General features: G+C 40.5%; 1 protein-coding gene across 3 annotated transcripts in view; it reads right to left on the reverse strand.

The window, feature by feature from the left end:
* Positions 1-877: 877 nt before the first annotated feature.
* Positions 878-15,963, reverse strand: part of TMA16 (translation machinery associated 16 homolog) — a 35,107-nt gene continuing 20,021 nt past the window's right edge. Inside the window, exons 3-9 of one of the 3 annotated variants that reach the window (XM_024736084.1) lie at positions 11,038-11,075; positions 9,771-9,855; positions 8,354-8,502; positions 4,393-4,435; positions 2,757-2,902; positions 1,771-1,835; positions 878-986 (exon numbers count right to left, since the gene is read on the reverse strand). In XM_024736084.1, the coding sequence (XP_024591852.1) occupies positions 1,813-1,835; positions 2,757-2,902; positions 4,393-4,435; positions 8,354-8,502; positions 9,771-9,855; positions 11,038-11,075 (484 nt within the window). In that variant the 3' untranslated portion in view covers positions 878-986; positions 1,771-1,812. Of the gene's footprint in view, positions 987-1,770; positions 1,836-2,680; positions 2,903-4,392; positions 4,436-8,353; positions 8,503-9,770; positions 9,856-11,037; positions 11,076-15,963 lie in introns of those variants that run through there. The other 2 variants (XM_024736085.1, XM_024736083.1) reach the window with 2 other exon arrangements.

Here is a 15,963-nt window from a genome sequence, read left to right on the forward strand (position 1 = left end):
TTTCTTAAAACTTGCTGTAGGAGCACGGAATGAAGGCACAGGAAAAACTAAGTTGAGGCAACTATAAACTAGACCAAAATTTCTGCACAAATAAAGACATAGTGGTGTAATTAAAACTATATGAAGCTTAAACAACCTGGACTTTGTATTAACTCCTTAAATTTCCATTTTCAAGGTGTAAGATAAATACACTCATGGATAATGAAGCTTTAGGGGATTTAACCAGGCACCTCACCCAAGGGATTAAATGTGATCCATTCTTTTCTGGTAATTTTCCTAAGCATTTTTACTAACCCGTTTCTCCTGAGGTTTAACAATGGCAGCAGTTGTTTACAATATTCCTGAGGGAACAAAATCTAGCCACCAGCAAACAAAGAAATGTTGATTTCTCTTTTGTTTGCTCTGTAAGGAAAAGGATTATTTACCTGAATTATACCATAAATACCATTTAAATTCTGTCCAAACTTTAGCAATACAGGTAAGTGCATAATTTCACAGTGGAAGACGACTGGCTTAATAAATAATAATTTATTAAGGGGCATACCAAACACTAAGAAATTCTAGAATGAAAAGTAAGGATAAGCATTACTGTATTAATGATAAAAACTGACATGGTATTTTAAAACCATACGTAAATTCTCAAAATGAACTTGAATAGGCTTTGACTTTCTTGAAATGAGAAAATAATATAGCTCCCTAACACATTAAAAGTCAACATTATTCTGCTATTCTTTTTAAACACTGAACTCCTGAATTTAAATCTTTAAAAGTTTTCCTGTAAGGGCTGTTGGTAGTTCAAACAATCTGAAGTAACTATGTGCGTTTAAAAGCTAGTGTTGATTATTTTCTCTTACGTTCTGTGTGGCAGTGGTACACTTGTCCTTTCGATGACCGGGTTTGGCTTTGTGACAACACTTGTGGACTGGATATACCCTTCACAAAGGAAAACTGCTCTCCGGAATGGCAGTGTTTTGAAGCATGCTCACCTGCTTATGTAAGAAGTAAAATGGAATCGAAACAAAGAATGAAACTCAAGAATAAACTTACAGTTCTGCTAAAACCTTGGCTTTTTATCATCATGAATCTGTGGTATTATCAATACCAGAAAACATACATTTATGCTGTTGATTTTTTAAAGAACTGTCACTCTAATTGTGTAAAATCGAAGATTAAATTGTAAAGAAATGAAATCCAGTATTTTTTTTTTTTAAGTGAAGCCCAGAGGGCAATTAAACTTAAGTACAAACAAAATGTAAACAAACAAAACAAAAATGTTCCCATCGACTTGGGATATAAAGCAATGGAGAAATAAAAGGAAGACAGGTATATATATATACTCTGGAGTCTTTCAAAATGCCCTAGGATTAAATCTCACTCGGAGCTTGTTACATGTGATTATAGTCCCAGGGATGGCCACATAGTTACATTTATCTTGTTTTGCAAAAGGTCCCTAAAACTATCTATTCTCACTCCGAGCTGCTGTTACATGTGATTATAGTTCCAGAGAGATGGCCACATAGTCACACTTACCTTGTTTTGCAAAAGGTCCCTAAAACATCTACTTATTTGGGCTGGAAAACTAGCTCATTAGAGCAATGACATCACTAAGATACTCTAATTGTCATGGAGGAGAGGTGGGGAGGAAGGTTTTTGCATCTGCCTGACACAATTTACCTTTCCTTGCCATGCCAATGAATATTTTGGAACAAAGTAGAGCTCTTAAAACTTATCATTATGGTAGTTGTCATACAATAATTGTGTAGGACTTACACTTTAATTAAGAAAGATGAAAATCAGTCTTCTTTCCTTAAGTCAGCCCAAAGGTGCTATTTTACCTGTCAATACAGTTGAAAGGAAGTACTGTTATTTTGGGCTGCAGTGTTTCCTCCACATCTGAAGAAAGCCCATTTGAAACTGCATTAAAACAAACAAGGAAAAATTATTTTAACTGTGTGCAATTTGGGGGATTGAGCATTTGTACTTTTTTCGGTTTTACCTAATTCTCTTGCATGAACGATTTACTGTTTTGTGAATAATGTGTACTAAGACAAATTAAGGAAAAGAAAATAATTACCTGTGAAAAACAGGCTTTGTATATTAAACAAGTGATCCAAACCTTTGTTGTGGTTTCTATATTTTTAGCCTAACTTACCTGGATTTCTGCAGATTTGTATCTGCAACATTCAAACAGCCTTGAGTGCTTAAGATTTTTTTTTTAAATATATAAATTTATTTATTTGTTTTACTTTTGGCTGCGCTGGGTCTTCGTTGCTGTGTGCGGGCTTTCTCTAGTTGCGGTGCGTGGGCTTCTCATTGCCGTGGCTTCTCTTGTTGCATAGCACGGGCTCCAGGTGCGCGGGCTTCAGTAGTTGTAGCTCATGGGCTTAGCTGCTCTGTGGCATGTGGGATCTTCCCGGGCCAGGGATCCAACCCATGTCCCCTGCATTGGCAGGCGGATTCCTAACCACTGCGCCGCCAGGGAAGCCCGAGTTCTTAAGATTTTATAACGGTCTGGGTTTTTAAGCAGGGTCTGAACATATTTATGTAAACATAAAGCAACATTCATTTTTAAGTTAAAATTGTAACACTGTTTTTGAAACTGAAAATGGGATTCTCATCATATAAGAGAATAAGCTAAAGAGCAAATTGTTGTGTAGAGACAATGATTTACCATAGTCAATTCAAGTGTAACTTATTTATTTTCAACTCAAGTAAAGACAATTAGGCCACTGCAGTCAGTTCCTCGTCTGTGTCACCTGATCCATCTTTCAGGTCCAACTCTCCTAAATCTCCGTCTACAGCTGCCACAGGTTTCTTCTTACACTTCATAGGCACTGCATCATTAGCACAGATTTTTCTCATTTTAATGTTCGGCAATTTCTTCAGATCAAAATCCCATTCCCTAGACAAAAAAGAGAATGCAGAGGGGTGGTGAGGTAGGGAAGTAATAGTCAATCTTCAAAACTAAGCAGAAGAAAGTTTACAAATTTACAGCAGATTCAAATGCACTAGAAAGAAACAATATAAATGCAGTAGGAAAAAAAATGTCCCAAGAACTGAGGTTTGCTTTTTCCATACTTAACTGAACTTCCTCATTAATCTACAATAGCGGTTAACTGCACAGAGAATTCAAAATTTCCAAAGCAATGCAGGAAAATATCAGGCAGAAGTTACAAGGAAACTCTGTTCCATTCTTTTATTCTCCCTAACCCAAACACTTCCCTCTATTAGGACATATATGGTATCAAGAATCTCTGAAGTAGGAACTACATCATCCTGGAAAATCTCCAAAATGCAGTCAGAAAAGGTTTTTCTTTTCACACACAATGGTAAATCACAATTGTTTTAGTAATCAAACAATTTTTTTGGTTTTAATAGAAAACTTTTAGTTCTTCAACCCTTTTCTGTGACAATCCTATGTTCAATTACTTTACAAGCAATGTGAAGATTCTTCTGAGAACTGAACTCTGATACTAACAGTCTAGGCTAATTTCTTCTCATTTCTGGCTTTCTTTGGGGGAGGCAGAACATACACTGTTTTAGGAATAAAGAGAACATTTATATATCTAATTTCTTAACATTACAGGCAAAAAAAATTAATGTATAATCAATCTTAAGCTCCATGTACTTATAAATACATGTACCTAGGCTACAAAGTGAACCACTTCTTAAATATGATCAATCAATTCTATTAGAGCAAATATTTTATGAATATTAAATATTTTCTATGAATTCAGAAGTATAAAAATATAAAATAAGCTTAAGGGTTTCAAATAATATGGACTTAAATGTATCTAATTTCAATTAAAATTTCAGACTGATCAACATGGTCTAGCTAGTATCAAAATGATTAATAAAAATTATGTTCTAAAGACAAAGAACCCATGTTTGAAAACTGAAAACAGGAACTCCTACTCACTGGTCTCTCGGTCACACAGCACTATAAGAGAGACCACTGGGGCAACTGGTTCTTTATGATTTAACCATTTCCCCATACCACTTCCCACTAGCCACCTTCTCCATAAGGGGGTGCTGCGAACAGTATGGGGACAGGACTCAGCCAACAAGTCTGCTGCTGACAATTTATCTTTTTAAAAAATAACAACCAGGGAGGAACAAGGATATCATGTTCTTTAAGTACTATATTAAAGAATTTTAAAGTATTTTGAAAAACAAATAAAAGCACCAGGTCATTATCATTTCAGTGTACATCAGGCATCTCAAACAAATGCTAAACTTAGGAAAATTCTTACTTCAACTGATGAAAGAGGAAAGGTTAAAAAGAACCTCCTAATTTTCTTTTAGCTCTAACGTCTAGACTCAAAAAGGGAAGAAAGTTTATCTCTTATGTATTTTACTTGCAGCTTCAAAGAACAAAAGAGACAGACTCACCTAAAAGTTTTCAGATTACCTGCATTTAAAATGTCTGGAATCTCTGGAAAAGAAAATAATTTATATCTATTAGGCAATGCTTTCTATGATAACATTTATAGTTTCCTCATTTTCTATCTCAGAAACAATAGTAACTGACAGACAGCAAGAACATCCAAAAAAAAACTTTCAAAGCATGATTATAATGCTCTAATGAAAGGTAAGCTTTGCAAGCATAAAGGACTTACTTTATAAGAAGGTGATTCAAAAAGAACACTATTAAATATAATGTATTCTACCACAGAATCTATAAAATAAAACAAACCTATCAACAAAATAAACTCTGTCCTTTTAGACAGTAAAGGTGCCTGGCAAATTCTAACTATCGGTCCCCTACAACAACATGCTCACAGTTGTTTTACATATTTTCTTGGTGAAAGGTGCAATTTTTTCAAGCACATAGTTCGCTTTGGCAAGGTAGAGTTTGAGGAATGCAAGGATTATTAAATCTTAAAAAATGCTATTAAAAATGTAAAAAAATTTTCAAATAAACTATAATCAATAGATGTTCAATAAAGTTCAATAAAATTTAAACCCATTTTAAATGAAAACTAGGTGTATGACAGCTCCTTATGATTAGAAAGTGGATCATAAACCTATATGCATGGGTCATCCTTGTTGATGGAACACAGAGGCATGTTTAACAAAAACTGGAACACTGCTGCAAAAATTCTGGCCAATGGATAAAATATTAAATAAAATCCAGTATCAATTAATGAAAAAGATAAAAATGTTTGACATGACTGTATACTGACTTTTACAATAGCTTCAGAAAATAAGAGTATGAGTACGAGGGGTCAGGTGTTTAAAAAGTATAAATTAAGCACAATTTTTTTTTTTAAGAAATTCTAATAAAATGAGTCAGGAACAGTTATACCACCATGGAGCAAGAGGGAGAGATGTCAGTTATCTTGTCTTCTCTGAACCTGATCAACACAGCATTTGGTGACAATCTGCCCACGTTTCTAGATGCTTGTAAACTTGATAGAGTTGACAAAGTTTTTTTCACCAGACACATTCCATGCATCTGGAATAAGGACTGTGGCATAACTGGAAGACAAGGTGTGAGTTTTAGCACTGGCTCCACCACCAGCAGATGTCTGACCTGGAGTGTGCCGTCAATTACTGGCGGCTGCAGGCTGAACAGACTGAGCACAGAGACCACCTGGGAGGCTGTCATGATGGCAGAGCTGAGATGGTGGTGGCTCGAGCTAGAGGTGCTGGGGGCAGCAGGCAAGCCATTAGACTCTTAAGTATATCCTGCTGATGAGCTGGGTGTGGAATGCAAAACCATCGGCAGGGTTTCTGACACGAGCGAGGGGGCAAGTGGTGATATCACTGACAGACACATGGAGCTTGCAGGAGAAGCAAGTTTTAAGAGAAAAGCTGGACTCTGCTTTGGGACATAAGTTGGAGATGCATGTAAGACACTCAAGTAGATACTCTGAGAAACCCAAGTTTGATAATGCAAGTCTGGAGTTCTAGTGACAAGTATTAAGAATATAAATTTGGAAGTTATGAGCATTTAAATGGTATTTAAAACCACAGGACTGAATGACATCAACTCAGGAATTCATGTAAAGAGAAAAGAGAAGAGGCCCAAAGACAGGGACCTGGGTCAATATTTAGTTTGTGAGGCTATGAGGGATTCAACTCAGGACACTGAAGTCATGGCCAGTTAACTTGGAGGAAAACCAGAGAAGGTCAGGGGCTTCTACCCCAAATAAAAAGTGTGACAAGAAATGAAGGGATCATCTGTATCAAACACTGCAGAAAAGTTGACTACATGAGTGCCCAGTACAGGCACTATGTGTCTTAGCAACTTAAAGGTCATCGGTGACAAGGGCTTTTAGTTGAGTGGTGGCTACAAAAGCTTAATTAAGGGGTTCCAATAAAAATGGAAAAATGAGGAAATGGAGACTACAAGCATAGACAAACTGAGGTGAAAAGGACACAGTGGCCAAAGCTCTCCCTCAACCTCCTACAGTAGGTTCTGTGTCAGGCGCTTGATACGTGAAATCTCATCTTTTTTTTTTTTGCCGTACATGGGCCTCTCACTGCTGTGGCCTCTCCCGTTGCGGAGCACAGGCTCCGGACACGCAGGCTCAGCAGCCATGGCTCACGGGCCCAGCCGCTCTGCGGCATGTGGGATCTTCCCGGACCGGGGCACGAACCCATGTCCCCTGCATTGGCAGGCGGACTCTCAACCACTGCGCCACCAGGGAAGCCCCTCTCTTGACTTTTAAACAACCTGGGAAGGAGGTGCACTATTTACGTCTATTTTTAAATAGACGGTAACAAGGCCAGGGAGTGGGTGGGAAGAAACTTGCCCTATTATATAGTAAGCTGTAAGGGTTTAAGTCCAGATCTATCTAGTTCCAAAGTTATTCTGTTGTTTTTTCAGTGAAGAAACTCACTGCTTAGGAATGATGTGGAGGAACTGCCATCTACTCAGGGCTCACAGTGTCACTGAGGGTAAGTGCCTGATGCTAACCTTCCAGCTGTCGAGGTATATGCTGCGAAGACATCCAACTCTATGGATCCACCTACGGCCAGACTGATGCAGCTCCAACAAAACAACTAGGTGAGGGACCAGGCTCCTCCCCCACGAAGTTCCCCTATTAGAAAGCCCCAGGGAACGCAGATAACTGACCACCTGAGTGACCCCGTTCCCCCTGCTGGCGCCTTTATGAAGACTGAACCCATGAAACCCCAGGCATCCCGCCTATGACCCTAACAAAGGCAGGGCCCCAGGTCCCTGTTCCCTCCCTCTTTCTCTACTGGAGACCTCGCTGTGTGGCCCTCAGGCATGTCCTGTACCATCAGGACTTTTAAGCACTAAATCTTGTTTTTTTCAAAGCTCCCTGCTGGTTTTTGCTGAGGTGCACCCTACAATCACAGTAAGAACCACGAGGGTGGGGTCCAGCCACAACACTGGCTCCAGTGGGGAGAATGCCTGTGGAGGCCGCCCCAAACCTTCCTGGCACACAGCATCACTATGCACAAGCTGGGACCAACACAACAGTTACCCACAGGGTATCTGCTTCAGGGCCCTATTGTTATTATTAAAATTTAAAAACCTAATGTTGCTTTAAGCATTTCATTTACTGTACTTCCCAAGCAAACCCACACAGGAATGCCTACAGGGACCAGGCAGGGAATGTGAATGAAGGACGGTTAGGGACCGCTGAACGCTCAAGTCTAAAAGGGACAGTCGCTACCTTGCTCTAGCACATGCTGCTGCCAGACCACCGCATGTTTTACGAGAAGCCAGAAATCTACATTTTTCATGTGAAATCAGCAGATTTTTTTATACTGACAATTAATAAGCCAATCAAACACCATTTGCAGGCCATGTAGCCCTTGGGTCATCACCTGACTTTGGGCTTTGCAAGCCCTTACAAGTGCCCTCTCCTCTCCTCCTAAGCGACTTTCTTCAGACAGTGTTGTTAAGCCCACAACATACTTGTCTTCAGGAACTGTAAGAAATGCTAGTGCTAAGAAAGAAAATTTGATTTCTATAATTTCTCAAGAAATGCTGCAACAAGTATAGCTCTTTAATACAAGACTTACAAAGACAAGAGGACACAGTACTTACTCTAAAGAAACGTCGATGTGGTTGGAGACGGGCAAGTAATAACTCTAGAACAAAGCAAATCAAGTATACACCGGAAGGGAGAGGAAAACCTTACTGTCACAGTAGAAAGATAAGTCACCGTCAACACTGACGGTTTGGGGAATGTAGGAGGAAAAAAAGGATGAATTCAGAAATTATTCCAAACACTCAAAAGGAAAGGAAATCAAAGGAAGAAAATCAAACTAAACTAAATAAATAGAATAAGTAAAGCCAAATATGACTAGAAAGAAGGGAAGGTACGCTGAGAACACACCAAGCTCCGTACTGCCGCCCTCCCGCTCCTACCGAGGCCGCAGCCCCTGTACTGCCGCCACTCTCGCTCCGTGGTCTGCTTGATGGCCGCCTCTCGGGCGCAGTGCCGCCGGCCCCGCCTGGCCTTGATGCTGTTGTGTAACTCAATCTGCTCCAGCTCACTGCTGAACCGATTTAAATACCTGAAAAACAAGAAAATGATCTGACTTACAGAGTCTCTGTTTGGCTTATACTAGTTCATTTAAAACATAACCTCCCCCCCCCCCAAAAAAAACCCACCATAATCCCCAGCCTTCGCCTGTCCCTTAAGTTTTTATATTCCTCTGAATTCCTTAAGTTCTCAGACCTCAGCTTATACTAGTTCATTTAAAAAATAACCCCCCCCCCCCCCAAAAAAAACCCACCATAATCCCCAGCCTTCGCCTGTCCCTTAAGTTTTTATATTCCTCTGAATTCCTTAAGTTCTCAGACCTCAGACCTTCTCGTGGTAACTTAACCATTTTCAAAATTCCTGTGACCACATCAAAGCCTGCCATTAAAGTGTCTGTTAAACAAACTCCGTATCCACGTACTCAGCCACCTCCTGGACATCTCCATCTGGCTTAACACGCCACCCCTGGCCTTGCCTCCGCGCTGCCCCTAGGCGCCCCCTCCCGACCCGCTCCATCCCCTGGGACAACCATTCATCCAGCTGCCCAAGTGAGGAATGCGAGTGCCCCCCGACTCCTCGCCTCTCTCCCTTTTACGCCACATCCAAGTCTTTATTAAAGATGGGGACTTCTGCTTCCTTCAAAGGTCTGCACTCTTTCATTTCTCTTCACCACACTGCTCCCACCATCACCTCCTGCCTGGACTGCTTCATCAGCCTCTCAGCAGTCTCCCAGCCAAAGCCTGCCCCCTCATCCATTCTCCTCATTCCTCCAACTGTGACCTTTCTGAAGTTTAAAAATGTGACCATCTCAGGTGCTTGCTGTAACTATGTCTCTCACGGTCCTTGGATAAAGTCCAAACTCTTACACTGATATCTGAAATCTTTCAAAAGCTGGTTATTTATCCTACCTGTCACAATTCCCTCCTTGAACCTATTATTTCAGTCTTATTAAATGTCTGGCAGATCACTAAATACGTTGCTCTCACCCCGGGCCTTTCAGATCTTGTTCTCTCTGCCTAGAGGCTCCAACTACCTCACCTCAATCTGCTAACCCCTATCTTTAGATGTCAGTTTAGATGACATTCCTCCAGGAAGCCAAGAAGCTGGGTTAACTACCACTCTGAGGCCCAGAAAGGTTACAAAGCTACTAAAATGGCTAAGCTAGTATAAGAATCCAAAGTCTTGATAACAAAGCTCATTTGCTCATCTATAAATCCCGAATAGAACTCTGAATGTTGAAGAATCAAGCTGGGGAATTCCTGCTACTGACCCTTTGCTCATAACATGCCCAGTGTTTACCTTTCAATTAATTCACAAGCATCTCTCTTTGAATATCCTACTTTTTTGGGATCAAGATGATTTTGAAACCACTGCAGTTTTTCACCTATAACAACAAGTACCAAGACAGTTTAACACTACAAGTCATCATTCAAGCAGAGGTAGTCATTATAATTTTCAACATCAATGTGTTCAAAACAGTATCAAAATTTATTTCAAAGTTAAATATAAAGTTTTGTGTGGGCTCAAAGCTAACTAAATCAGTCTGTCAGAAATTAAATTGTCACATTTTAATTTGGGCAAGAGACAAGGGTAGGAGGGACGCTTTTCTGTATATATTTCTTATCCAGTAAGGATACAAAAAATTTAAAAAAGGAAAGAACACTCTTAACAGAACACGAAGTTCTAGGCATTTATAAAGCAAAGGATAGAACTTATCCGAAATAACAAAAATGAGAGTCTGATCAAATTAATGAAGAAGATGACATCTGCTGAACATTTAATAAGCAGCAGGCACTGTGTCAAGACCTTTACAATCCTATGAGGATTATTATTATTATTTATTATTATTATCTCCATTTAGAAGAGACAGGTTAAGTAACCTGTTCAGGGCCTCAAAGTTAGTAAATATCTTAAGCATACAAGATCTGCCCGATACTGTACAGAATGAGTGACATTTATTATCACGGAGCTGACAGACCTCATCCTTATGAGTAAATCTGACCATCGGGGTGTCACTTTCAATTAGATTTCTCAATACTACAAATCAAGAAATGGCCCTACCCAGGATTACTGACAAACCATTTAGAAATACTATTCTATTGCCTGATAAAGCATTAGAGTTAATGGTTCAAATACCTTTCATTTTGGTTATAAAGCCTAATAGCCACTCTTCTGAAATCTCAGACTTGTCTCACACACACAAAAAGACTGTGACACTGAGATACAGACTGAGGATGTATATATTCACATCATTAAATATGAATTGTTGTTTTCAAAATCCTTCATAATTCTAATGGTCAGGGAGCTAGAATTAAACTTGAAAGAGAAAGAGAGAGAGAGAGACAGGAATGGGGGAATGGATAAAAACAGGTAGGTAGGTAATAAACAGTTTCTAGAAAACTGAGCTAGATATTATTAACACTGTTCTCAGAGTTTATTGATTGATTTTATTTTGTTTTGATCAAGTCTGGTAGAGAAAATTCACTTAGATAAAAATAGTATTTTACTAAGAAAGTCAAAAGAAAATAGGTATAGAGAAGAACTTCAAATAAGTATATCCACTTACCAATAAGTTTGAGACGCAACGCCTTTTCATTCTTCAGTCTTGGGAGAAAAAGTGTGTATGTGTCAGAAAACTTCCAAAGCAAGTTTTAAAAATCTGTCAAAAGCAACAAAAGCTACCCAAAGAACTTTAATTCAAAGATCATTCTTTTATGCATATGAAATTAATTTTAAAAATTATTTTGTTTATTTATTTGGTTGCACCGGGTCTTAGCTGGAGCAGGCGGGCTCCTTAGCTGCGGCACGTGTGCTCCTTAGTGGTGGCATGCGAACTCTTAGTTGCAGCATGCATGTGGGATCTAGTTCCCTGACCAGGGACCAAACCCAGGCCCCCTGCATTGGGAGCACGGAGTCTTAACCACTGCGCCACCAGGGAAGTCCCGAAATTAATTTTTTTTAATGAAGAAACACTGAATACCATGCTTCTCTTTTAAATCACTGGAACAAAATTCTTAGAAATGCACAACCTGCCAAGACTGAATCAGGACATATGTATACGCATAGCTGATTCCCTTTGTCATAAAGCGGAAACTAACACACCACTGTAAAGCAATTGCACCCCAATAAAGGTGTTAATTTTTCCTGCTCTGCAGTGACTAAATGACGCTTGATCTTATTTTGTAATATGCAGAATACTTGTGCACAAAATAATGAGGACCTTCTAGAAGACTGAGTGCTGCCACCAAGACCAAAATACATCACTATCGCCTTTTAAACTTCAACACGAACAAAAAAATGTTTACTTTTCATCAATTTGATAAGAATTGTAACAAAGAAAAAGAACTCATTGACTCTCAAAAAACTGGTCTAGGTGATATATGCCTCCTATTATTGTTATTCTTAATTCTAATTCATTCAGAAAAGACCTTTGGATGCTAGCTTTTGCAACACTTTATGCTAGCCCCTAGGGATACAGCAATGAAGAAAAATAAATCCACTGTCCCTGCCCTAACAAAGCAGACCAGATTTACCCTCCCACTTAAAACAAGTAGAAAACTGGAGAACTAAAATGAAGCCTTTTTAATAAAAACTTTTTAGCCACAGAATGGAGAAAATATTCACAAAACAATAACATACCTGCGTTAAGAATATACAAATAGTTCTTACTACCTAACTAAAGACAAAATTCAAAACCAAAAGGAAAAAGATTTTAACAGACTTTTCATCAAAGACATAAAAGTGAACAAAAAGCACATAAAAATATATCATTAGTCATAAAGAAATACAAATTAAAACCACACTGAGATACTACTGTACACTTACTAGATTGGCTAAAATCTGTCTTAAAACTGAAAATACAACATGTTTGAGAGGAAATGGAGTGAATGTAACTCTTACACATCACTGGGAAAAAAATAAAATGGTACCATCACTGCAGATAATTTTTTATATACTTAAACATTATCCCCACCACATGACTTCATTCTTTTAAACAATTTCTTAAAAACTCAACTTCTTATTTACTTAAACATATATCTTCTGTACGACCCAGCAATTCCAGTTCTAAGAACTGAAAGAAAAATGTTTTATGTCCACAGAAACACCTATACACTAATGTTCATGGCAGCTTTATCAAAATGTAACAGCAGGGTTGATACTCTTTGCTTAAATGTCAGCTAGTAACAAACTAGGCTTTGAGGGCCATGTGGTTGGTCTGTCATAACTACTCATCTCTGCCACTGTAGCCTCAAAGCAGCTGCAAACAACGTGAAAGGATTGGGCATAGCTGCTTTCCAATAAAACAAACTTTTTTTTACAAAAACAGGTGGATGGCCACTTAGTTTGCAGACCCTGAAAAGAGCCAAAAACTATAAACAATCCGAATAACCACCAACAGGTAAATGGATTAAAAAACTGCATATATCCATACAATGGAACACTACTCAGTAATAAAAGAGAAAGACAACAAATTTCACGAACAGTATAATTGAAAAAAATCTGGCACAAAAATTACATAATGATTCCATTTACATGAAACACTACGGAAGACAAATCTCATCTACCAAAATAAAGAGCAAATCAACAGGTGCCAAGGCTAGGGGCGGAGAGCTGAGACTTGACCGGGAAGAGCTTTGGGGAGGATGAAAACGCACTATACGTACACTGATCACAGTGGTTATACCACATATTGCCAAAACCCAGACGCTGTACACTTCAAATATGTCTGCTTTGTCGTATCTTATTTATACCGCAGGGAAGAGTCAAGTTAGAAGTCAAGTTTGCTACAGTTCTGAATGATCGCACTGGGGGCCTGAACTACAGTGGGGTGGAGCTGGGATGAAGAAAAGAAGAGAAATCTGAGACTGATTCTCAAAAACAGCTGTTTCCTAGATTCTTACCCATTACGCTTAGCTTCTCTCTGTTGATTTTCCATATTAAATAACCTTCATTTGCTATCTAGAGTTCTTTGCCACACACCCAATGGGACAAAATATGAGAGTAGTACACAGCAACAAGATGTCACTACGCTGAGAAGTCATAAAATAAAGCTAAAAGCATGATACAGAATAACTCTTTGCTGCCTATAAACTGTGCACCACTTGAAACCACACTAGTTTCTATGAAAAGGAACAGAAGCAGTATTTCATACAGCCCTAAACCAGAGCATTCAAATGCTCAAGATGAAGAGCGTTTGGCCCTACTCTGGGCTGCTACCACGCGTGCAGTATCTTCAGGTAATCAGACTCCACCTCTACGAGTCTACCTGACGAATCCCGCAGCTCTACGCCCTAACAATATCCTCCCCCACCTCTCTCACTCCCTAAAAATAAATCTTAGGAAGTAGCACAAAGAACCCTGGATTCTCTGTTAAAGAACAGAGACCAGACCCCCCGGCTGCCTGGCTACCCTTCCTCCTTGTAACACCAAGTACCTTCGGCAGGCAGGCACTACCAGGACGTGGTCATATCCAAGATGGTCCCCACTGCCAATCCTTGCTGGTTTCATACTCACGCCCCTCTCCTCCCTGAGTGTGGCTGGACCTAATGACTCTTTTCTAACAAATAGTGCAACAGTGATGGATGTCACTTAGAAATGTCGTTGCAAACGTTGTCTTCTCTTTTCTTTTTTAAACTAAGCCAGTAAACGGCGCCTTTATTCTGAGGCTGAGCGGCAATGGACTCCCTCCCTTCTAACTGCTCCGCCCTCCATTCGGGGCTGGGGGAGGTAGGGGAAGGAGACAGGCGGCCGCCCCTCCTCTTCCCTCCCACTCTCCCAGGGCTCACTGTCATCCCTCTCTAAAATCACCCTCCTCTCTTGAAAGCTCTTTTCCCCTCCAAAGTCCCTAAAGGCTGGGCAAGGCTAACCCCTGCTTCTGCAGTAGGTGGGGCTGATGCTGGAGTAAGAACTGGGCCGGCCCCACCTCCTTCCCCCACAGCCGCTCACTGGGAAGCTGTGTGTGTCGGGCGGTAGGGGGTACAGGAGCTTGGAAGACCCTGCTGACCGCCTCCCACCCGGGCCTCTTCTCACCAGCACAGTCTTCAAAGCACGGTGGGAATGGGGCACGGGGTGGAGAAGGACAAAGGGCCCTTCTTGAAGAGAGCTGTAGGGAGGGGTAAAGGGGATCCCAGCCCAGGGGGGCCCACGGGGTGGGGAAGGCGGAGGACTGGCAGCAGGCCCCAGAGCCTGAGCTGGGGGTCGGCCCTGGTGACGCGGGCTAGGTGAAGGGCGCGTCACCTCCCCGGCTCGGGGCTCCTTCCGATCCAGACCATGTGACACCAATGCCCCACCATTTCCTTCGCCTTCTTCACCAGCACTGAAGGCCGTCGGTGGTGGCTGTCATGAAGGACCCTGCAGGCATCTTGCTGGAACTGTCACCCCCTCTCGCTCTATCTCAGAGCCTTTGCTCTAGAGGACACATGCTGCCACGTGGTGAGCAGCTCACGTGGTGAGTAGCTCACGTGGTAGGGAACTGATGTCTCCAGCCAACAGCTGCCACAACAGGTCTGTCGACCACCATGTAAATAGCCTGGAAGCAAAACCTCTCCCTATCAAGCCCTGCGATGATGCGGCCCCAGCCAACACCTTGACTGTAACCTTGCGAGAGACCCTGAGCCCAAAGCACCCAGTTAAGTGGCTCTGGGATTCCTGACAGAAGAACTGTTTTTGTTTCAAGCTGCTGAGTAAAGCAGTACCTGCTAACTGCTATTTCTTTCTAAGACATCACAGGCACCTGATGTTCAAGGCAAGTCCTGTTGGTACCTCTTCTATCATCTTGCTTACAGCTGCCACTACAGTCTGAGTATCTTGTCACCAGCCATCTTTTGAAAATATGCAATTCTCCATTTCTGTCTTGCTGGAAGTACTGCTGTAAGGCAGGGAGATGAGCTGCATTTCAAGATGCTATTTGTGACCACGCTCCCACTTAACTGAACAGGACTCACGGTCACTGATGCTGCTAGTCATGACTAGTGTAAGCCTGTTTCATAAAATGTTACACACTATTAAAACTGTGCATTTGTTTGCTTCTGGGGCCATGACTGTTACACTGATGACTTCTTTAAAATAAATTAAGAAAAAAGAGAAAGCTCAGCCTGTTTAAAACATCACCCAAGCACAAAAAATTAAATATTGTTCAACTCTGTACTATTAAAATAGAACCTTGGCCAACAACAGAACCTCTTTAGGACAAGTTTTATATATGAGATTAGCATGTTGTCCTGCTTTATTTACCCTTAACGTAATTTTTCTGTAATGCTGACTGTAAATCAACATTAACTCAGTGCATAAGATCCTGAATATAACTAACAACATATAAACACCACAAGTATTTACAGTGAACTGAAGTACTTAATCATATTCTAAAGCGTTATTTCCGAAAATACTGCATGTATATAATACCACTGGTACTATGCAAGGTAATTTTAGGTAGTTCATATACACAGAATTAAATAATCTTTAATCAAATGGTAAGCAAGTTACTTTTCCCGTC

Source organism: Neophocaena asiaeorientalis, unplaced genomic scaffold (genome assembly GCF_003031525.2).
Source record: "Neophocaena asiaeorientalis asiaeorientalis breed wild unplaced genomic scaffold, Neophocaena_asiaeorientalis_V1.1 scaffold7, whole genome shotgun sequence".
NCBI lineage: Eukaryota > Metazoa > Chordata > Mammalia > Artiodactyla > Phocoenidae > Neophocaena > Neophocaena asiaeorientalis.